General features: G+C 43.3%; 2 protein-coding genes across 2 annotated transcripts in view; both read right to left on the bottom strand.

The window, feature by feature from the left end:
- Entrep2 (endosomal transmembrane epsin interactor 2) overlaps positions 1-23,936 on the bottom strand; it is a 399,942-nt gene that overhangs the window by 120,587 nt on the left and 255,419 nt on the right. The window lies entirely within an intron of this gene.
- Positions 2,317-3,874, bottom strand: Nsmce3 (NSE3 component of SMC5/6 complex). Its single transcript, XM_034484698.2, has one exon. The coding sequence runs from the start codon at positions 3,758-3,760 to the stop codon at positions 2,921-2,923; it is 840 nt and encodes a 279-aa protein (XP_034340589.1). The 5' UTR covers positions 3,761-3,874; the 3' UTR covers positions 2,317-2,920.

A 23,936-nucleotide genomic window follows, 5' to 3' on the forward strand; every position in this document is an offset into this window, starting at 1 on the left:
CTGGGCATATAACCAAAAGATGCTCTAGCATATAACAAGGACACATGCTCCACTATGTTCATAGCAGCCTTATTTATAACAGCCAGAAGCTGGAAACAACCCAGATGTCCCTCAACAGAGGAATGGATACAGATAATGTGGTACATTTACACAATGGGGTACTATTCAGATATTAAAAACAATGACTTCATGAAATTCTTAGGCAAATGGATGAAACTAGAAAATAACATCCTGAATGATGTTACCCAATCACAAAAGAACACACATAGATAGTATGCACTCACTGATAAGTGGATATTAGCTCAAAAGCTCAGAATACCCAAGATACCACTCACAGACCACATGAAGCTCAAAAAGAAGGACCAAAGTTTGGGTGCTTCAGTCTTTCTTAGAAGTGGGAACAAAATACTAATAGGTGCTGTTGGGAGCCAACTTGTAGCAGAAAGCAGCTATCAGCTTTGCAGCCATCTCAAGCCATATACCCTGACATGAGACTTGTTTTTCAACAGTCTACAACGGCTGAAGCACACTCTGATAGCCCACATATCTTGTTTTGCTGTTTAGTGCCCCCAGCTGCAAGGCTCACGGTGCACGTGGTATCCATGCTATCCACACCTGTAAGGCTTACGTCATATCCACACCTGCAAGGCACATGGTATCCACATGGCAAAAGTGTATAAATACCCCAGATTTCCCTTCAATAAAGGAGACTTGATTAGAACCTACCCCTCCCTCTCCCTCTCCCTCCCCCTCCCTCTCTATCTCTCTCTCTCCCCTGACCCGCAGACCAAAGCCGCAGAGCAGTCTGGGACATTTTGGCCCCCAAGCGTGGAGCGGAGAGGGCCACAACATTTTGGCTGCCCAAAGTGGGGAAGCTCGGGCCTCAACAAGGTGCAAATATGGAGACAAAGTGCAAAGTGTGGAGCAGAGACTGAAGGAAAGGCCATCCAGAGACTGCTTCACTTGGGGATCCATCCCATATACAGTCACCAAACTCAGACACTATTGTTGATGCCAAGAAGTGCTTACTGACAGGAGCCTTATATAGCTGTCTCCTGAGAGGCTCTGCCAGAGCCTGACAAATACATAGGAGGATGCTCACAGCCAACTACTGGACTGAGTATAGGGTCTCCAATGGAGGAGCTAGAGAAAGGACTGAAGGAACTGAAGTGGTTTGCAACTCCATATAGGAAAAACAACAATATCAACCAACCAGACCCCCCAGAGTTCCCAGGGACTAACCAACCAACCAAAGAGTACACATGGAGCGAACCATGTCTCCAGCCAAGTATGTAGCAAAGGACAGCCTTGTCAGGCATCAATGGGAGGAGAGGCCCTTGGTCCTGTGAGGGCCCGATGCCCCAGTGTAGGGGAATGCCAGGGCGGGGAGGCGGGAGTGGGTGGGTGAATAGGGGAACACCCTCATAGAAGTCTGGGGAAGGGGGATGGGATAGGTGGGTTTAGGAGGGGAACCCAGGAAAGGGGGTAACATTTGAAATGTAAATAAAGAAAATACCCAATAAAAGAAACGAAAAATAAAAAACTCCAAGGAATCTGTGAAGTTGTTTCCTGACTCATCTATAGCAACATCAAGTTGTTGGTTTTTTTCCCATTTTACAGTTGAGACTGAGAGCTCGAAATTTACCCCCAAGAGAACCAGCCTGACCTTTAGTTCAAAGTGAGTAGGTTAGAGGACTTCAAAACCATCCTATCTCCCTGCTGTGCCACACCTCCCAAAGCCCCTCATCTTGTGGTTGCCTTGTTCACACTGGTCTGTCTGGGCTGCCCGAACCAGACATCACCCTACGTTCTTCTAAAGAACTATTCAAACATACCAAACAAGAAGAAAATGGGAGGAACTTCTTAGCCCCAGAACTTGTAAAGGTTCTCCTAGGAGTGATCTAGCATGCTATAAAGAACAAAAAGCAGTTCAAACATCAAGAGTAAAAGTAAGGTATAGAGTGACTATATTCTTTCACACCAGGGCCTTTGCTGGACTTTATGCATAATGTTCCATATTCACTACCATGGCACACTTGACAGGGGATTTGGCCCATTCTATAGATAAACAAGCTAAATTCTTAAGGTGAAATAGGGTCTGCACTTGGGGAGTGTGATTCCCAATCAGGCCTGGTTAATCACCACGACACTGTTTTATAAACCCGAGACTTAATAACTTTTTTTAGAACTTGCTCTAATATACATTCTCACACTTCTGCAACAGCACTGACTTTAACTGGTGTAGCAAAAACGTCTGGAATCATGACACTTCCTTAGGAGCCACAATTCCTAACAGAAAAACAATAAAAATAATGGTGAACTGACTGAAAAGTATATTATCTGTTATACTAGAGAAATTCTTAAGTGGAACCCATAGGATAGCAGAGTAATAGTTATGAATATAAAAATGCCAGAAAACACATCATACAGATCTCTTGGAGCCACAACTGCTCATGGCTATACAAAATATGAATTTTCAAAGCTGTGTTGACAAGAAGCTCAAACAATTTTATTTTCAATTTTAAAGATTTTTTTTATTTTTCCCCATGACTAGTCATTAAGATAATAGCTACCCCGTTTTTTTTTTTTTTTTTTTTTTTTTTTTATCGTCTAGAACGTCAAAGCAATTTACCTAAGTGTCCCTTCCTGGATGTCTGACATCATACAATTTCCCAGCTAAGTTTAGAAAGCTGGAAAACTCTTTTAAACAACAGACAATAAAGTGAAAGTTTTCTTCCATCTCTTTAGCAATGAAAAGTTAAAGCTCCAAACCATAACAAAAACAACCAAAAACCCCTGCGACAGTCCTAACGCGCACCAAGGCATTTACCCTAGCAGAAACAAGCTGCTTCCGACCCCCTGTCCCCTGTTCTTTTTTTATAGTGGATCTCTGAAGTCCTGCAGACTGCAACTCAACAGTTCAGGAGGATGTGGCTGGGTCACTAGCAGCTGCAGGTCTGGCCCTACTCTCCTCGTCAGCCAGAGCCTCGCAGTATTGTGCGGGCCAGTCTTTGGGGTCCTGATTATGGACTTTGGCCACAAACTTAAGAACTTTCATCTTGCTGGTTTCCAGGTTGGTTCGCGGGCCCCACTGTAATTCGTAGTCCACAGGATCGGTGTGGGGTATCCTCCGGTACTCCAAGTAGCGCTGCCGCACAAAGTCTTCGGTAATGAGTTTCTTTGGGTCGCCAAAAATTAAATGCTTCTTAGTGGGGTACACTCCGAGCCGTCGCAGGAAGTCCCAGACCTCAGTCTCGGTGATGGTGTTGCCTTTCATGAAGATAAGCCCTAGGACTATCATTAGCAGGCCCGAGGTGGGGGTACCCTGATCGCCTCTCACCTCAGCATCTTCCTCCACCGGCTCAAGCATGTTGATGAGGATGTAGGTGTGGCTCTTGGGCTCCAGCTCCACCAGCTTGTACCCGAACACGTACTGCAGGCGCTCGGCGGCCAGCTTCAGAAGGTTGGGGTACACGTCCCGGTAGTCTCCCACCACGTGCTTCAGAATGTCGGTGCGCTTGATCGGGATCTTCTTCTGGTCCTTGATCAGCAGGAACTGCACCAGTTCGGCCACCTTCAGCTCCAGCTGCTTCTGGGTGCGCGGCCCCACGGTGGGGGTCGACAGGGAGGCGCGGGAGCCCTGAGAGGTTCCGCATGCGCCGCGAGACGTGCTGGGTATTTCCTCGCCAGCACCTCCCCAGTCCCGCTCCCGATCAGCTTGCGTGCTGGGCCGACCGCGGCCCCTCGGCTTCTGAAGCATGTCACCGGTCGGCGGAGAGCAGGCCGTGTTGAAGAGCAGTAACCGCCAGGAAACTTCTGCCGAGCGCGCCTGGAGGCTCTGGGAGAAGTCACGGCGCGCGCGTGACGTCAGGCCGCCAGCGTGCTGCGTCTGGGAGGCGGAGCGATGAGACTGGGAGCCAGGCTGCGGGGCGGGGCGGGGCGGGGCAGCTTCATGGCTACTGCGCATGCGGAAGGAGCAGCACCAGCGGCCGCTCATACTAGGCTGCATCCCCAGTTTTTTTGTTTTTGTTTTGTTTTTTGTTGTTGTTGTTGTTTTGTTTTTTCGAGGCAGGGTTTCTCTGTGTAGTCCTGGCTGTCTTGGAACTCAAACTCACTCTGTAGACCAGGCTGGCCTCGAACTCAGAAATCTGCCTGCCTCTGCCTCCCAAGTGCTGGGATTAAAGGCATGCACCACCACTGCCCAGCTGCATCCCCAGTTTTAATGAAATCGAATGGTGTTTGTGAGATCATGTAAATAGAAAACAAGAATCAAAACTTCTCGGCAAGTGTGCGGTTGAATTCTAGGACACACCTGTTTAGACACGTCTTATAGTTTTTGCTTAGTTTTTAAGCTACAAAGTTTGTATATGGAACACAAAGAATCTGTGTTGGGTGGGGAAATAAGGGAGAAAAAGAGAAGACCTGGGAAGTCAAGAAAGTGTTGACTTGTACACCAAATGCGGACATGAAAGACCCCGGGGGACTCTGTCTCAGCATTTTTCCTTGGCAGAGTTCATACCCAACTAGCCAGTTAATTTCTGTAAAATCCCTTGGAGTCTGTATGGGAGTTATTCTCAAAAGCAAGATTTCTCCTGCTATTTTCAGGCTCACATTCTCTTCATTAAATTTCAGCTAGATGACCATGAGAAACCACATAAGCATTGCCAATAATGTGTTTTAGCTTGGCAATGTGAGCTGACCTTTTGGAAGACATGTTTGTGAAAACTGCCTCGGACCCACATCCACAATTTTAGCAGAAACATGTTAGAGGAATGCTAACCCCAGAGGCACTTGCTCTCTCAAGAGATTACCATTTAATTTAGGTTACCAATGATTGGGAGTAGCAAATAATGTGGATCTCTTAATTCTCTTCCTTAATATGTAAGCTTTAAAATCTCAATAAGAAAGAGAAGAGCTATCATCCTTTACAATTTGTGATGTGCGTGATTTGTAGATGGTTTAAACTGTGCGACTCTAATAGACAAAATGAGCCATTTCATTAACTTAAACCATCAGCAGACTGTTGCTGTTACTGCTGTAGATCTCAGCAAATGGGTTTCTTCTCCATTTACTGACAAAGGAACTGAGTTTTCCTCTGTCATTTTTAAAGCTACCAAGAAAAATAGATAAACTATTCAAAGAATGAACTCAAATTGATTTCCTCCTTAATGCAAATATATTCAGAGGAAAGCAATTCAGATCACATTATTTGAATAATAACACCAAAACATGGCCTTATTAAAATTTCATTAAATGTAAGCAGCATAAAATTTTTGTTCATAATTCAATATGAAAATGCACTCTGATAATGGGACCTGCAATGCTAATATAAAATCCCATTCCATGTTGTGATTCAAGTGTTCTGAAGTCTAGTGAGTTTTGAGCAGGAACTTTCTATTCCACACAGGGTCCACGAAGACATCATCAAAGGTTGGTCTCAATGACAGAGACTGCAAGGGTTTGAATGTGTCCTTTAAAGCTTGCATGCTGGAACTGTAATGCCCCAACTAGAGAGGGCTGTGTCCTCGTGAGTGAATGAATGCCATGTTCTCTGTAATGAGTTAAGTATAAGCCGATTTTGCCATTGCCTCTAATCTGCTCATGAGTTAGTGATGGGCAAAAAATGTGGTACCTGGCCTCTAGTCCTCCCTCCCTCCAGAGCCACGAGTGAAAGACAGTTCTGCTGTTTCCAGTTTGCTCACTCTGTGCATTATTTTACAGCAACACAAAATGGACCAAGACCAACTAAATAAAACACAGCATCACGACACTCTTCCATTCATCTGCTTCAGATTCCCTACACACTGAAATCTGTAAGTTCATCGGAGCCTCCTGCAATCTAAAATCTCTGCGAAAAGGTTCCTCCAGAAGGATCAGTTGTGCCTTGAGCCAAACTGTTTCAGCAGCCAAGAGATAAGAGAGAAAAGGAAAATACGACGAGAGCTGTTGTCAGCCATCAGGCTGGGTTTCAGTATTTTCCGTGTTAATTTCTTCACAGAGCACCATGAAACTCCAGCAGCTAGGCTAGCACCCAAGACCAGAAACCACAGCATCTTTAGCAGCACCCACACACAGACAGCAGATGATTATGACTCAAAACACATGAAGAAAGATACCAGTTTTAAGTCTCAAAGCACCTTTCTCCATGCTGTCCAGGATGCAGAGGAGAAAGCGCAGGCACAGAATGATGTTATTAAAAAGGAGTTAGATTAGAAGTTGCAATGAGAAGGTCGCCCAGACCCCACATTGCACTTACTTCAAATAGACAATGGAAACTATGAAGTCATAACACTGCTGGTGGCCAATGGCAGTAGTTAATGCCTTTACAAAGGTAACTGTAAACACCGCTTTTTCAGTCCCACAACAACCCTGTGGGGCATGTTGGTTTATTACTTTCATTCCTGGAGAACACAGACAGGGTTGACTTTGAAGAGGTAAAGCTTTGGCCTCAAGGAATCTAGACTACAACTGGAAAAGCTTACCCACACTCCAAATTTCAGCCTCTAGACCAACAATCTGAAACCATTAATCCTGAATTCAAGGAATTAAATGGGATTTGTTTGCTAAGGACCTAGCACAGGGTCTGGCAGGGTGCTTGTTTAGTGTTAGTTTCTTTTCAGGGGGTTATGTTAATGAAAATATCTGAGGATGATGCAAAGTTGTATGTGTGTAAAGGAAGTAAAGCCTTACTTTCTTAAGTTCCTGGCAGGACTGCAGAATTAAATTCATGAGGCAGTTTTTTAAATAAATTTTTTTTTTTTTTTTTTTTTTTTTTTGCAGTCCTGGGAGTCAAATCTGGGACCTCAATACATTAGGCAGACGTTCTACCACTGAGCTATGCCCACAGCCCATGAGGTAGATTAATTAAATAAATGCATACACCTTCAGTCCAAGTGTTATGGGACACAGTCTTTAAAAAAAAAAATAACAAAACAAAGTTTCAAAGAAGTGGTAAGACCTAGATGCTTTTGTATTTGAACAAAGAGAGATAAATGTGGAAATGTAACTAAATTATGTGGGAAGGCTAAAGGAGAGAAATTATCAGAAAAGGCTGCTGCTAGACCTCTTGGCTAGGACCCAGTAATGTTTCTTTTCTCTGGCTGTGGGCGGGCACCTTGCACTTGAAAGTTTTTACCTCCTGTTTTCAGAGGAAGAGCGGAGCTAAGGCTGCCCTTCTCACATCTGCTGTTCTTTCAAGTACGGTAGCTCCAAGTGGTCCTCATGCCAACGTGGCATATTCCGGGTGTCCGATTCTGCTACCCAGCACTAGGAAGATGTTCATCTCAGTGCAGAACATGCACATAGAAAGATCAGGAAAAGGTCAGAAAGAAACATATAGACAGCTCTGTGCCATTAAGGCTGTACGCTCTGAAAAATAAAAAGGTTGATTTTTGTTGTTGTTGTTGTTCAGAAGATAAATGAAAAATCATCTCCTTGGTGAAGCCTCACTCCACAGTGACATAATGCTCCGCATGTTATGAGCTTCAGATTTTCAGTAAATTTGATGTGATTGCAATATGGCAAGTGCAACTTTCTGTGGAAGCCTTGGAGTCACGGAGATAAATGGCTAAAGCAGAAAAGAAATGTTCAAATGCTTTGTGGGGGTGACCTTTCTGCATTTATCATCAGACCCTAAAAGGAGGGGAAAAAATAAAAATTCTTTGAGGCGAACCCCACACTATGTAAGACTTGAAAGGCACTGAGCAAGGGTACGCAGAGCTCCTTACATTTCTCTAAGTAATTAAATGCTTTCTTCCATCTCCTTGGCAGCAGATGCCTGCCAACAAGCCCTAATCATCTGTATTATCTACCAGGGGCTCCTCCTCATTCACTGATATTTCTTGTTGAAGCAGAAAACGATTTTAAGTCCTCTAACAGCAACACAATGCTAAAAGCAGGTGAGGACCTTTGGGGAAGAAAGGGGATAATCAAAGCATGGGGCTCACTCGCATGCATGAACAGCCTCCCTGCCTTGTGCAGCAGGCATGGGAAAGAGCTCAGGCACAAATACCGGTCTTGGTGCTGGATAACAACAGCAACCAAGATGCTGTAAAGGATTCAGTGAAGTTCTTCATGTCTGCTCATTGTTTGCTTGTAAAAAAAAAAAAAAAAAAAAACAAAAACTATGTCTACCCATCCCTAAACAAAGGTCCTCCAGATTGGACCACGCGGTGGACTGCATAGAACATTTTGTTCCTCATAAAAGTTGATCAAGCCTAGCAAAGCTTCCCTTGGCTGAGAAAGGGGTGGGCTAATGAGACAGACAGTGCCTTGCTAGGACAGCAGCCACTTGGCTCACAGCCTCTTATTAAACTCTCTTTTCAAGAAACAGAAACTGCAGTTACCAAGGGCCCTGATGAAAACCATTAAGGTGTATTGAATTATGATCATACAAGGTTTCAAGCAGGAATAAGACTTGATTTGTTTGCTTGGCTTCTTCCTCCCACTGCATTTTTTCCCCTTTAGAAATTGCCTCTCCCACCTCTAGGAGACCTTGATCCTACTCCTTCCGTTGTTGGCACATGGTTTGTGCCAGGCACAGTAATTATGCCATCTAGCCAGCGTCTGACAAGAGGGGTCCACACAGGTCCTCTTTCCTGCATTAACAAGATGAAGGGTAACATACAGCTAGCTGTTATTGCTGTGATTTGCACACACACACACACACACACACACGCACGCACGCACGCACGCACGCACGCACGCACGCACCAAACTAGCCAAACGGAAAAACCCCTCCCTCGTGGTGATGCCAACTCAAAAGATACCTTGATCGATGGAGAAATAGTACAGATCCTGCCATCTGAATCCCTGTGTCCTGGGTTCAAGGTTAGACTCCTGTAGATAACTGAACAACACTAGGGCATCTTCCGTTAATCTCCTTTGTGCTGCTTTCTGGCATTTGATTTTTTTGTTTTGTTTTTGTTTCGTTTTTTTTGTTGTTGTTGTTGTTTGTTTTTTCGAGACAAGGTTTCTCTGTAGCCCTGGCTGTCCTGGAACTCACTCTGTAGACCAGGCTGGCCTCAAACTCAGAAATCCACCTGCCTCTGCCTCCCATGTGCTGGGACTAAAGGCGCGGCCACCACCGCCTGGCTCTTTCTAGCATTTGAAACTGAATATGTTTTAGCTAAGTCCGAAGCATCTCCTCTGAAGGTATTTTAATGCCATGGGAAGATGACTGAAAACAATCGGACATAGAATTCTGTGGCAGGGGAATTTGCTTATTAGTTTACTTGTTGGGAATACAGACAGGGGAGACAAGCAACGAGGGCCCACACTTTCGCATATAAATGTACATATGTGATTTCTGGCCATTTACCCCTGGAGTTTCAGACAGCTTGGAGCACATAGTCACATGTTATTTAATGACAGAATATTGTTAGGTGATTCTGTTACTGGGTAAACATGATATATTTACACAAACTAAGATGGCCAGGAAGGAACTAGGCAGCTTAATCTTAGAGGATGGCCATCATATGTAAGGTCCATGGCTGACTAAAATGTTATATTGTGTTAGGTGTGGCCCTGCTTTAACGTTATGTGCTACTCTAGGCTGTCCATGTTATTTAACCCAAAGCATTTTCCCACAGTCCCCTCCATGCAAGAAACAGGCCTTCACTCTTTGAAACTGTGCCTAGGCAGGCAGTTGAACTATACTCACAAAGCAAGGGCACCAAAGAGAGCCAAGAAGACCAACAATGCAGATTGTTTTTGCAAAAGCCATCCACATTGGGATGGGAAATAAAAGTCGGCAGGAAGAAATTAGTAAAATGTTAGAAAAACTAAAGAATCCAAATACTACGTTGTTCCTCATAAATAAGACAACATCAGTGAATAAATAAAAGGAGAATATTCAAGGCAGTCAGGGAGATCGTGTATGCATGACTGAGGGAGACCACCACAGACAGAGGCAGATGGGACTGTGGGATCCTGAAGCATGGTAAGTTTATGGTAAGCCCATGTCTCTGGTCCCATCTCCTTTCTGGTCCCTTTGACCAGTAAGCTGAATGGCAGGCTTTCAAAGCTAGCATGAGATAATCAGGGGCCATGGGTTCTCCAAGGTCTGCAGAGGCAGGGACAAGTGGAGACTTCTTCCATTTCAAGAACTTGGGTGCTGAATAAGGTGTTTTCCAAGGTCAGGGGAGACCCAGGTGTACATTGTAAGGCCTCCCCTGCACTAGTAGAAGCTTAGGTCTCTATTCTGAGAACTACTATAACCATCTCTTTTTTGTGGATTCCTCCATGCCTAGTGCTAGATTGTTGATTAACAGCCTTCAAGGGGAAAATTTATGGGCAAATGAAAATATATGAGGCCTTGACGTGAGAAGAGAACCATCGATTCTGCCAGAACCCCCTAGGGTTTTCATTACCTGCCAGCCTAGCAGTTTTCTAGTGATTCCCAACCATGCACTCTTGAAAGAAAGAAAGAGAGAGAGAGAGAGAGAGAGAGAGAGAGAGAGAGAGAGAGGAAGAGAGGAAGAGAGGAAGAGAGGAAGAGAGGAAGAGAGGAAGAGAGGAAGAGAGGAAGAGAGGAAGAGAGGAAGAGAGGAAGAGAGGAAGAGAGGAAGAAAGAAAGAAAGAAAGAAAGAAAGAAAGAAAGAAAGAAGGAAGCACAGCATCTTTTCCTTGCATATGTGGCTGAAGGGAACATTACCATTACAGGTGGTCTGAGAACTCGAGTGAGTTCAGGTTGGTCAGCCACTCTGACCAACCTCTGATCCGAGGAGAGAGAGAACACCCAAATAACAATAAATCCAGGAGTAAAAGTAGGGCATCACTACTGACCCAACAGAAAGGATTTATAAGGAAATGCTCAGAGTCTCGCAAGGCTTTCACCAAGGCTCCTAATGCAGCATCACACGGCATAGCTCTGTCACAGGCTTGTCTGTGTTCTTGCCAAAATTTGTATGCTTAAGTTCCGTTCATGGTGCCCTAGACTATAGCTATATTTGGAGGTATTTTTTTAAACATAAATATACTAAGTTAAAGTGGGGCAGTTAGGGTGAGGACTTAAACCTTTAGGACAGGTGCCTTTATCAAAAGAGAGAGACCAGTAATCCATATGTATAAAAGAAAAAGCCCTAAGCTGTCATAGTGGAGAGTGCCCATTTAACATGTTAAGAATGGAAGAGATAAGAAGACATCAAACCTTCATCTTGGATTTGTGGCCTCCAGATCTATGAAAAAGATTTCTACTATGTAAGCCACCAGTCTGCAGGATTCTGTTACAATAGCTATAACCAACTAATGCACATACATATAGAGACAGAGAACAGAATTGAGAGTTCAGAAATCACTCCACACACCTATGATCAGTTTTCAGGAGAAGCTACGATAATCCAATAGATTAACAGCAAACAATACTAGCCATAAGGGACAGTACAAAACAAAGAGTGAATTTTGACCTTGACCTTATACCATGCACAAAGCAACACAAAATGGGTTCCATGCCAATAATGAGAGCCAGCACGAGAGAACTAAAGAATGAAACACAGAAGTAACTTTGTGTGAACTTTGGCATAGTGACCTTTTAGATTCAAGACCAAAAGCAGACTTGATAAAGGAGAAGGCTGGGCCTGGTGGTGCAGCAGGCTGTAACCCCCACTACCTGGAATGTAACTCATCAAGGGTATGCAGTGTGGACAGATGAAAGTATCAGAAAATTAGAAGATGCTGCAATAACTGTAAATACCCTGAAAGAACACTAAAACTGTACTTTCAATGAGTATATTTTATGGTGTATTAATTGTGACTCACTAAACCCAACTTAAAAAAAAAAAAAGCAACTTCAAGAGTTAGCCAGAATTCTCTAATAAGTGCAGTGAGATGAAATGAGATAATAAAGCAGCATTAAGACCATCAAGCAGATCAAGTCATGTGCCAAGACTTTCTGCATTAACAACAACGAAAAAGCATTTTGAATTATAAAATCAATCAAAATCCAACAAAGGAGAGTTTCCTGTGGGAATAATGACTTCAGTCACAATCAGGAAGCATGCTTATTTACATTTTAGATTAAATCTAAAATGGGCATCTTTAAAATATGCTGCACTGTTTAGGAAAAGTGATTTTATCAGAGCTCTTGCCACTAGCTTCCCTTGGGTCCAGGATGAGAATATCAAACTGGTTAGGACTCAGGCTTTTCCCTACAGAAAGAAGGGCCTGGGCAAGGAATAAATATATTTAAGTTCTAAAGTACTGTATTCTATGAAAGAATTGAAAACAAAATGAAACAAAACACACACGAACGAGCACACACACACACGCACACACAGAGAAACCGACTGATAGACACACAGACCAATGAACACACACACCTATAAATACTTTTAAGTGTTAACTTCTAGAATGGCTTTTAATTTTATTTCCAATTCGTGTGTGTATGTGTTCATTGGTCTGTGTGTCTATCAGTCTGTTTCTCTGTGTGTGTGAGTTTATGTACATCACATGTATACAGGTGTTTGTGGAGGGCTAAGTCCCCTCAAACAGACAGAAATAAATTCCTTTGGGAATTGAACCTGGATCCTCTGCAGGGGCATCAGCTGCTCTTAAGCCATGGGGCATCTCCCCAGCCCCAGTAGTTAACAGTTCTTAAAAGAACACCTACTTCCTTATTTCCTGGGTGAGTCACTGGCAGCAGCCTGTGAGACACAATGAGTTTCCTATCTTGATTCTGTCTTCATTTAGGCAACGTAGCAAGGTGACTTCTGGAACAAAGAGATGTTTCCAAGTAGGAGTCAGACTTCAAGATGGATTGTGACACTCCTTGTGGAAATGGAAATGGGAGCTCAGGCTGCCGCCTGCCCCGCCCCCACCTTGCTCCCTCCCCTCTCTGAATGTAACTCACTGTCTATGAAAGAGTCTGGGCCGCTTTCCTGCCACAGGTGGAGGCAGGAGTTGTCCTTCCTCACACTTTAGACTATTAAAATTAGCTATGTTAGAAGCAAGAATCTTCCACGTGGTTTCCTTAAAAAAAAAAAAAAGGAGGGGGGGGAAGGGAGGGGCTTTTGAGGGAAGATAGTAAGAGCCTGCTGTTACTGGATCCTGTGCTTCCTCTGACCTGGGCAGTTTGGTTATCTCATACTTAGCCACAAGCCTTCATATTCATCTTCCTCTGTGTTTCAGGATTTGCCTCCTTAACCCTTAATTTTCCTTTTAACCCCAGACTCTGTCTTCACTGAAATTTATGTGAGCAGCTTGCAGCTTTCCCCGTGAGCCAATTTTTGCTTACTACCTACAGAGTGTGAGCGCCTTCCTCAATAGCCCTGTAAATATAACCCAATCCAGAATAATTTAAAAATTTTAAAATAAATTAACATCTGTGAACATTTGCGGAAGATATGCTTATGACACATGACTTAAAACTAAATTTTTCCCCCTGTGTTTTATAGGCACATTTTAAGATTCCACACGCAGAGCTGAAGAAACCTCTACTGTAGTTAAAAACAAAACAAAACAAAAAACCAGCTGTTCAAGTAGAATGGATTAAGCACGTCACACTCTGAATTACATACACATCTGCTGCTCATCTGGCCTGAACCTTCATAGGTTTCACATACCCCAACACCATCTGTGATAGTTTGACTCTTGAATGCCCCCAAAGACCTGTGTGTTAAAGACTCATTTCCCAGATCATTCTGAGGAAAATTAAGGGTTAAGGAGGCAAACTAACAAGGGTAGTTGAAAGAAGTCAGATTTACAGGGGTGGGGCGGGGCGGGGTGGAAGTGATGCCATTGGAGACGATACTCTGACCTTGGCCACTCCTCTTCCTCTGCTTCATGATTAGCATGAGAAATGTCCTCAGCTGTGCACCCCTCTAAGCTGTACTGTCTTGCCACAGGCCCAAAGGCAGCAGAGCCAAGCAACCTCAGATTAAAACCCTGAAACCAGGAACCAAAATAGAGCACCCTCCCTCTGCATTTTTTTTTTTAAATCAGAGCTACAGTAACAGAAGGTGGACTGACACTCCATGTCTCCACTGAACTGTGCTCCTCTGCTTTGCTGGATCTTAGTGCCAATCGTTTCCTAACTGTGCCTACTGAGAATAGTGAGGCTCTGTATGTAAGGATAACACAGGGACCCTAAAATGAGAGACTGGAAACAAGAGAGTGATGGTGAGAAGCCTGTCCTCTTAGCTGACTGACCAGGTTTCTGTCTGGAAGCTGCCCATTTGGCAGCTCATGATGCACTTCCTATAAAATAATAGTAGTAACAACAATAATTACTCCTTTGCTTAACGTAGACAAACCTAGTGCTGTCTCCCTGAGGCGATCTGCAAATGTACAATCTCCCGAGTGCATCTTCACTGGAGGCGACTAGCTTCAGGAGTGTCGTGCTTGGAGCCTGAGCAGCCCAGACCTTTCCCCCAGAATATCTGGTTTCCAATGGGCAGAACATAAAGGTCATACAGAACTGTGTAAAATCTCTGCTTCTCTTAGAATGAAAACCATTCAATCCAGAAAAGTTACTGCCCAAACCCCTCATCTTCATTTTGATGCACTTAACTTCACAGTGCAAACCCTGGAACAGGTACATAGATGAAACTGAGATACCCCTGGGCAAGCAGGTCACTTCTACCACAGAATTAAAAGGCCTATCCCTAATCCCCTGCCAATGTGTAGATCATATGCTGGCTAGCAACCTCACTCAGCAGCAAAGCTGACTGACTCATCAGTTATAAAGTTCAAGTGAGCAATCACTAGAAACCCAGCATGAAGGAAAACTTTATTTTCTCCTCAGTTGCTACGTGAGCATGTACGACATGCTCCCTATTTTGAATTAGTGTATTATTAACCACACAAGACAATGAGTTTTGCTTCTAACATTTTCCTACATCTAACAGTTGTTCTGTGATCCTATTTTGTTCCTCTAGCCTCCTCCCTCAAATCTCTCCTGCACGTCTCCTTCCTGCTAGCCTCCAGCCCAATTAGGGGATTGTGTGGCCTGCTTTGGGGGACAAGAAAACTTCCAGAAAGTCCAGATAATGCTCTTGATTTATATGAAGCTGTCAAAGGCCTCGAGAAGAAAAGAAGGAAAGAAAGAGAGGGAGGGACGAAGGGGGTAGAAAGAGAGAAAGACAGACAGACAGATGTTTCAGGGAATAAACAAACATAAGCTCAGTAGGACAAAACAAGGTACAAAACTCGTAACGCTTACTGGAGTCTCACTTTGGGCATCAAATTGTAACGGCCCGCTGTGTTCTGCAGGTCTGGGTCTAGTGAGAGAGAGAGTGTGGGGCAATCGACACGAAGAATGGAGGCAAGACAGAGGGTCTGATCAAGTCTCAAGTCTCATTTATTGTGTCTCTCTCTCTCTACTGTATTGTCTCTTTCATTGTCTCCGTATTCTCTCTATTGAAGGGAAATCTGGGGTATTTATAGGCTTTTGCCGCGTGAATACCACATGCCTTGCAGGTGTGGATATGACATAAGCCTTACAGGCGTCTATAGCATGGATAGCACATGCACTGTGTGCCTTGCAGGCTTGGATACCATGTGCGCCTTACAGGCATGTATGGCGTGGATATAGCATGTGGACAGCACGTGAACTGCATGTCTTGCAGGCATGGATACCATGTGTGCCTTGCAGCTGGGGGCAGTAAACAGCAAAACAAAATATGCGGGCTATCAGAGTGTGCTTCAGCTGCTGTAGGCTGTTGAAAAACAAGTCTCATGTCAGGGTATATGGCTCAAGATGGCTGCAAAGCTGATAGCCGCTTTCTGCTAAAAGTCAGCTCCCAACAAAAACTCTGGTAAGAAAGAGGCAGGAAATGGAAAAGACAAGAGAGTGTAACACCAGAAAAGTACAAAGACGGCAAAGGACAGCACACGTGAGCACCTCTGTTGAGAAAGTAAGGCAAGGATAGCTCTGTGGATGACAGTCACATGAGCTTGCCTCATGGCTCTGCCTCAGCTGGACAGGCTGCAGCCCTGCTCATCAGTCGGGGGACCACCCTTAGGAGGATGACCCTAAATGCATGAAAAAAAAAAAAAGCAGTATCTGGACTTTCTGGAGCTTTTCTGCGCCCCAAAGCTGGCAACACAATCCCCTAATTTGACTGAATACACCAACAAGACTCATGCTTTTTTTTTTTTTTTTTGAGATTTTATTAATCCCACAAGCTTGAACGATGTGGTGTGGGAAAAGCAAACAGCAACTAATTAGCTGCTTCCTTGGCTCCAACCAATCACTAGCCACATGCCAATGACTTTTTCTCCGATGGCCCGATTGTCTATAATTATCTAAGTGGTCCACACTGTTCGTGCATCGTTCCCTCTCGCATATTTACCTCTAAGCAAATTACCTAATTCAATGTGGTTATTATTCCGGACATTTAAGAGCCGTGCACTGGGAAATTTCACATGGTAATTAATTAATGTGGCTACATCTGTTATGCTAATTCTTCATGTCTAAGTGTGATTATTAGATGCAGCTTACAGAATTCAGTAGGACTCACTGATACTTAATATTAACAGCCACCCACATTGATGAACCTTACTCAAGGATGATATTTCTAAATTTATAAACAAATTATGCAGCTCATTACATGGATGTTAAATACCAAGTGAGTAGTTAAGGGATGGTCATGTGACTCCATTCAAACCAATGAGCAATAAGGGATATTTTGGGCAACATCTGAAAGCTATTTATTTGCTCTTAAAAAGAGGTTAATAAGCAAAGAAGAGAGAAAATGTCCTTCCACGCTGGCCATTTCCATCTGCATGATTTTTCCCGAATAGTGGCAATCACCTTATGACTAAGAATCGGTAAGCTAACACATGAAAGACAAATTAAAACTGGCAGGATGGAAAACTAGAAAGAATGCAAGTCCTTGGCTTTGATAGGCTGTGATGCCACATCTGTAGCAGCCTCTCTCTACACTGTTCAGCATAGCTACCTTTGTTAAGATTTTGTAAGTTATATTGTATTTCACCTGCTGCTAAGAGCAACCCTAAAGCTTCCCAACCAATACTGATAGATTTGGGAGAACTGGGCACCCAGCTGCTTACAGGCTCCATATAGTAATACTGGGACTCCAGCTGTGCCTATGTGCCAACTGGTCTACCTGTCTTAGCTCTGGGCACACTTGAAGATTGAACCTGAAATGTGGCTGAAGTTCAGACCTTAGTGCACAATCAATGATAGCTGGCTTCCTTCTCTGAGGCAAAAAGACATCTAGCTGTTACATAGGACTTGTGTAAAGGGGAAAGTTCAATGGCTTTAGATGTGGCTACATTGTTATGCTAATTCTTCATGTCTAAGTGTGATTATTAGATGCAGCTTACAGAATTCAGTAGGACTCACTGGTACTTAATATTAACAGCCACCCACAATTGTCTAGCCAATGCCTGTAGATGAGAAAGACAAAATTTGTTTCAAAATTGCCCCATGTCTTCACGTTTTGTGGACATAATCTTAACATGAATGATACTGAGAGCCCAGCAGTGGTTCCTTGAGAGCACCCACCAAGGCCAGTCCCCCACCTGGCACTGGGCCTTAGGGGTAATCCTTGGACCAGCACCTCTGCATCTGGAGTCCACTTCTTCACTCACGTAGTAGGCTACCATATAGACACTTACTGTGACCTCACCTGGAGCTGATCCTAGCCTTCTGAGGCTTTACTGTGTAGTACAACCCTGGTTTCTGTTTGTTTAGCAGCGGACAGGAAGTTGTCACCTGATGTCTGAAAGTCTTTAGGCATATGAATGTCTCTGACACCTAGACTCCCGCAGAACCTCCGAATTCGGCCTAGTTTTCTGACCCCTATATTGTCATGTGTAAACCATAGAAATGATAGAAAGATCAGCCAAGTGCACACTCCTGGTTGCCAGTAGTCACTGATGATGCCTGAGATATAGCTTTGTTCAGAGGGTGACCCTCTATTGGTCCTCACAGTCTATGGTGGAAGAACATATTCTGCACTGACAGTTAAGCCCAAGGATCCAAATTCAGCAACAGTCTTCAGGTCATAGGTCACATGAACTGGAGAGACACCATGTTTGTGCTAGAGCCCAGGATGCACACCAGGACATAGTGCAGCAAATCAGCTGATTTCCTGAGTAGCAAGACAGGAACAAGAACCATGTGAGGAAACTAAGATGTTAGTTCTGGAAGGGTTCAGATGTCCTCTTTGAAAGGTAAGTTGTAAGTGAGGCCTGTAGACGATTCCAAAGAGAAACTATCTCATCCCATCCCATCCCAGCTATAGCTAAAGAGACAAGTTGGTACAGTGTTTGCCTAGCATGTCTGAAGTTATAAGTTTAAATCCTAGAATATATATACACATACATACACACACACACACACACACAGAGAGAGAGAGAGAGAGAGAGAGAGAGAGAGACAGACAGAGAGACAGAGACAGAGACAGAGACAGAGACAGAGGAAAGGGAAGGAGGAAGGATGAAGGGGAAGAGGAAAAGAAAAAGGAAGAAGGGGTAAGTTTTCTGGTTTATTTGGCACAGCACCACAGAGAGAAAGCATTCCCTGCATGCCTCCATATCTTCCTAGTAATCCATGTAGCCTTATATGGGTTGTAACTACAATAATCTAAGCTGAGCCCAAACCAATGAGCTCAAATAGATTGTACCCAAGACAATGATCAGAGAAAGGAGACCTGCATGCCACCTAGACATACAGTGGCTTCAAGGAAGGCGACAGCCAGGATCTAGAGCAGATGTCTACAGTGGAGCAGAACTAATGGCAGAAACAGAAGTAGAGTTTATAATAAAAAGACATAATGAGAACACATAAGGAGTTATTATTAGAGTGTGACAAAATACTCTGAGGATGGAACAGTGCTTGGTATTTTAATTTAAAATTTGAGGAGAAAAAAAAAGGTGTGGTGCCCACTGAGAACACATTACTGTTTTAGGAGACCATATGAAACATGAGTCTTATAATACAAGACGAGTTAATGAACCAAAAATCACAAATGAAGACTGAAGACATGGAGGACAGGAGCAGGAGACACTCTGGGTAGAAAAGAGCTGGGGGAGGACACAAATCTGCGACAGGGAGTAAACAGAGCAGACAAGAGCAGTAAACTGGAGACTCATATCAAAAGTGACCTGAAAAGTCCACATTTAAATACACTCTGGCAAAGTCTCTATATTTGAAGACTAGCAAGAAACCATACAAGCGTCTACACAGAAAGAATACTTAGTTTCTGGGGAAATTTTCATACCACAGTTCTCATCTGTGATCATAGAGAAGCACAGACCAAGAAATGCTTAGCAGGTTAGTAAGAAGAGAGAATACTGGGCCAGGAATTTTCTACCCAGGAACACTATCATTACTAGTATAGAGGAATAGATTATTGGGCACACAGAGTCAGGAAACAAAGACTTTCTATGTAAACTAAATAAAATTCTGCACATTCCCACCAGAAACAAAGCAAACAAGGATTCTAGGAAGGAGGAAAAAAAAGAGAAGAATATTAACAATGGATTTTACAATGTATTTACATACCATTTAACAATGAACACATCATGGGAAATGGGTTGCCATGTGACTTTCACCTGCAGATCAAAGTATACTTAACAAACCTAGATGTATACTTAACAAACCTGTTTCTTGGCTACACATCTGTACAGCATCCTAAATACTGTTGTCAAAGACAGGGCAGTGGTACTTTTATATCTAAGCACAGAGGAGGTATATCAATATCATTTTATAGGAGTTTTCAACTCCAGTATGCCTATGGAGCCACCACAGGATCCTGACCATCATATATGGGATCCTGACACTGATCAAAAGGCAGGGCAGGCATGGCCATACTTTTAAAGATCTTAATATTGGTCATAAGGATCCTTGAAGTGAGGATGAAAACTCTCACTAAATTCTGAACTCAGACAATCCTGACATGCCTCAGGAATAAGAGCAGGAGGATACAGATGAAGTGTGCTTCCCCCAAAGGCCTCAGATGGGCTAAGAGGAGGGCCTTGCAACACAGGGGTGGGGGAGGGAGAGGGGGAGGGGGAGATAGCCATTGATCTCCACTGCTAGAACTAAATCTTTCCACAAGATTTTCTTTTTGTTAGATGGGGCTATGGATAGGATTTGAATCCATTTTATACAGTGTTAAGAGCAGGAGAGAGAATCTTGTACTTTAGGGACAGGGACCTCAATTCTTGCCTTTGGTCAGAGGCTAGAAATGCAAGGAGTGTTTGGGTCCTAGTTCCTGCTTTAGTTTCCTGTGATCATTCTTCGGTTACACACCTGCCTAGAAATTATCTGTGAGGGTGTGACCAAAACTCCAATCCAGCCACTGTGATGGAAAAATGCACAGAACCCTGAGCGCTTTGCCAACTAGACTGGCCAGCTCACCCGCCCGTAAGCCCTATTAAAAAGAACCTAAACCGTAAGAAACTTGATGGCACTCATGTTTGGGACTTGCCCCTGCAATATAGGAGCTCTAACTGTTAGGCTCCCGCCTATGAGCCCATAGTCAACTCCTTTCCAAATGCCCGCCTCATTGTGCTCTGTAAACTTCAGCCTTTGAGTTTGCAAGACAAGAAGCTGAAAGCACTAAGTGGAAGCTTTGAGCAGTGGTGAGCTCCTGGCATCTTAACTCAAGCTAAACCCACTCAGCTAGAACTCAGCCCTCACACTAATGGACTGAATTTTCCCTGTTCCATTGAATTCCTGTGTTGAAAGCTTTGTGTTAAGTGTGGTGATGTCATGAGTATTGGAACCTTTAAAATGAAGGGAGATACCTAGGTCACACTGTGAGCATGAGACCTTTCTTCTTGCGCATTCTCCTGGCATTATGATACCACCTGCTATAAAGTCCTTGGCTAAACAAAGCTGACGCTGGCGCCATAAACCATGAGTTAAATAAACCACTTCTCTTTATAAACTATCCATATCTGGGTATTAAAGTATAGTAACAGAAACCAGATCAATATGCTGGGCTGCCTCACTGCTAGAGTGCCCAGAGCACAGCAGGAGTGCCTGGAACACGGCTGGAGTGGCACTAGCAAGCTGCTTGGGGAAGACAGAACATAGTCCATAATGGAGGTGCTCAGTCCGTTTTCTCAGATGGGAAACAGTGAGGTCTGAGAAGATTGTTGTGATTCCCAGTCTCCTGTGTACCCAGGAGACACTAGGGTACCACTGGGAGTCGAGAACAGGGCTCCCCAGTTCATGCTTTCCCTCAGGACATCCAGGCAGGATGGGGAAGGTTGAACCCTGAACAGAGGCAGAACCCTGTTTAGTTCAGGCCTTCTCCTGGAGATTTAGGTATGGCACTTTATCACGACACACCCCGCCCTGCTCTGCTCCCATCCAAACTGCTTTATTTGATGTTGAAATAAATGATGTAAATGCATGCACTTTACTCAGTGTGAACCAGGGATTCAATACCCTTTACAGGAAGGAATACCCAGAAAGGGAAGCTCATCCGTTGAACACTCAGGCCCTATCTAGACACCTCATTAGCATGGAGAACTCTAGGTTTCTATGCTACCTGACTGACTGCCATGGTCCTCTCAGTGGGGTGTCATGGTTACATATTCCAGAGAAGGTAGTTTGGCAGGGAGCTGACCTCATGCCTGCCATACTCAATTCTGAGTTTCTCAGGGTTTGGGTTCTTCTGTCTGATGGCATGGACCACTTGCCTCACACCAATATAGATGGTCTTCTACTGACTCCTTCCAGTGGGAGGCAATGGCAGTAACCTGAAATGTGAGGCACAGAGGGCATCCTGCCAATTCCTGTTACTTACTGCCCTTGTCAACACCACTGGCAGGATCTCTGCTGCGGTTTCCAGCTTCTTTTGGCACAGAACCATCTCTGTGCTCACTCAAAGGAGTGGCCAACAGCAACAGCAGGCTAGTATGCATAACATTTGCCAACAAACATGAAGTGCGCAGATGAAGTTGGAAAATTCTAGGGTGCAAGCAAACAGAATTAGTGAGAACCCTGAAATTTGAGTAGTCCCTGTAACTTATAAACTCAGAATCTCAAAACTAACTCTAAAAAAAAAAAAAATCTAGACCCAGATGACTGCACTACTGAGTTCTTCTGAGCATTTGTAGAAGAAATCATGTCAGTCCCAAATCAACGTTTCCAGAAAGAAAAAGAGAACTATCTCCTCTGTACTCTTATGAAGATAGTGTTAAAATATAAAAATAAGGCGAGGGCATTTTAGAAAAGGAAGACCAAAGGCCAACTTCCCTCATGAATATATAATCAAAATATTGAATAAACACTAAAAATAAAAACCAAGAGGATCTGCACAAGCAAGGTAAGTTCCAATAAGGAAGTCACCTTCGTTTGACCTTCAAAAAGCAATCACCATATTATCAGAATAAAGGATTCACCTTGTACAGTCTTCTCAAAAGAATGGCACATCATACAGTTATACCCCAACAAAAACTTAGCAAGCTTGAAACAGATGAAAACTTAGTCACGCAAACAACTGCACAGAGCCAGCATCACTGTGACACACTGGGAATGTCCTGCTGTGATGAGAAACAAGGCAAAGACCCTCATGCCCACACTTCACTGGAGGAGCAGACAGTGAGATCAGAAAAAAGAAAGAAAAGCCAGACATATTCTGAAAGAAATGATTTTGTTCTTCAAACAACATAGTATAGGCAGAGAATTCAGAAGTAACACAGTTAATAACTAGATGTATTAAAGTACTTGGCTATAAAGGTTAATATGTATAAACCAGTTTTATATCTATTTTCTCATAACAAATAGAAAATGGAATTAAAATATATGTGGTACTTTTTTCTTTTTTTTTTTTTTTGAAACTGAACGCAATAATATGGCTTAATGTGGCTGCCGGATTTTTCAATGAGAAAGCAGGGACTATTTCTCCATTCTCAAATGTGAACTAATTTTGGGACATGGTTTCAGTAACAGCATGTGGCAGAGGTTATATTTGTGCATGTCTGGGGCCCAGGCCTCTAGAGGCTGGCACTGTTTGCTTGTGTCCTTGGCAGTTTCCAATGTCATAGACAGAAGCCCAGTCTAGACCATGAGCTGAGTGATGACTGGCTCCCCCACTTCCCAAGGCCACTTGGACCACTAAGATTTCCCAGCCCCCATCAATGAGAGACTGAAAGCAGGACCAGCAAAAGAAAAACACACAGAATCACGAGGAATGTTAGTCTGTGCTGTTTTAAGTCACTGACTCTTGCAGTGGTTTGAGGTATAGCAGTAGGTAACAGCATCAACATGCACATACCACACACACACATTACACACCATACACACCATATATCATATACCACACACATATCTCACACATACACATATATTACATGCATACATATCTTACACACACACATATACCATATACACTACACACCACACATAAACATACTACACCATACATACAGATATACTACATACACGTGACACACACTATATACACACCACATACCACCCAGACACAACACATATCATATATACTATACCATACCATACATACATATATACATGACACATACACCATACACATACAATACACCACTCAGACACATCCCATACCATACATACACATATATCATACACACACACCACTGACCACACACATACATAGTACATGCCATATAACACACACACACACACATGCTCGCACGTACCATACCATATATACATGCTTACTACACATATATCATGAATACACCACAAACATACATACATCTCACACATCATACATACACATATACCAGACTCATAACCTCCACACAATACACACACACATCACATATCATATACATTACATATACACATATATTACATGCAACATACATATACCCTGCACACATACCATACATATACCACATACAACATGCATACACACTCCACATACCATATACACTATACACACATATACACTAAGCACCCTATATACACATATACCATAGATACACACACATACTACTCATCTTAGACACACCATATCACACACACACAT

The sequence above is a fragment of the Arvicanthis niloticus genome, chromosome 1 (assembly GCF_011762505.2).
Source record: "Arvicanthis niloticus isolate mArvNil1 chromosome 1, mArvNil1.pat.X, whole genome shotgun sequence".
Lineage (NCBI taxonomy): Eukaryota > Metazoa > Chordata > Mammalia > Rodentia > Muridae > Arvicanthis > Arvicanthis niloticus.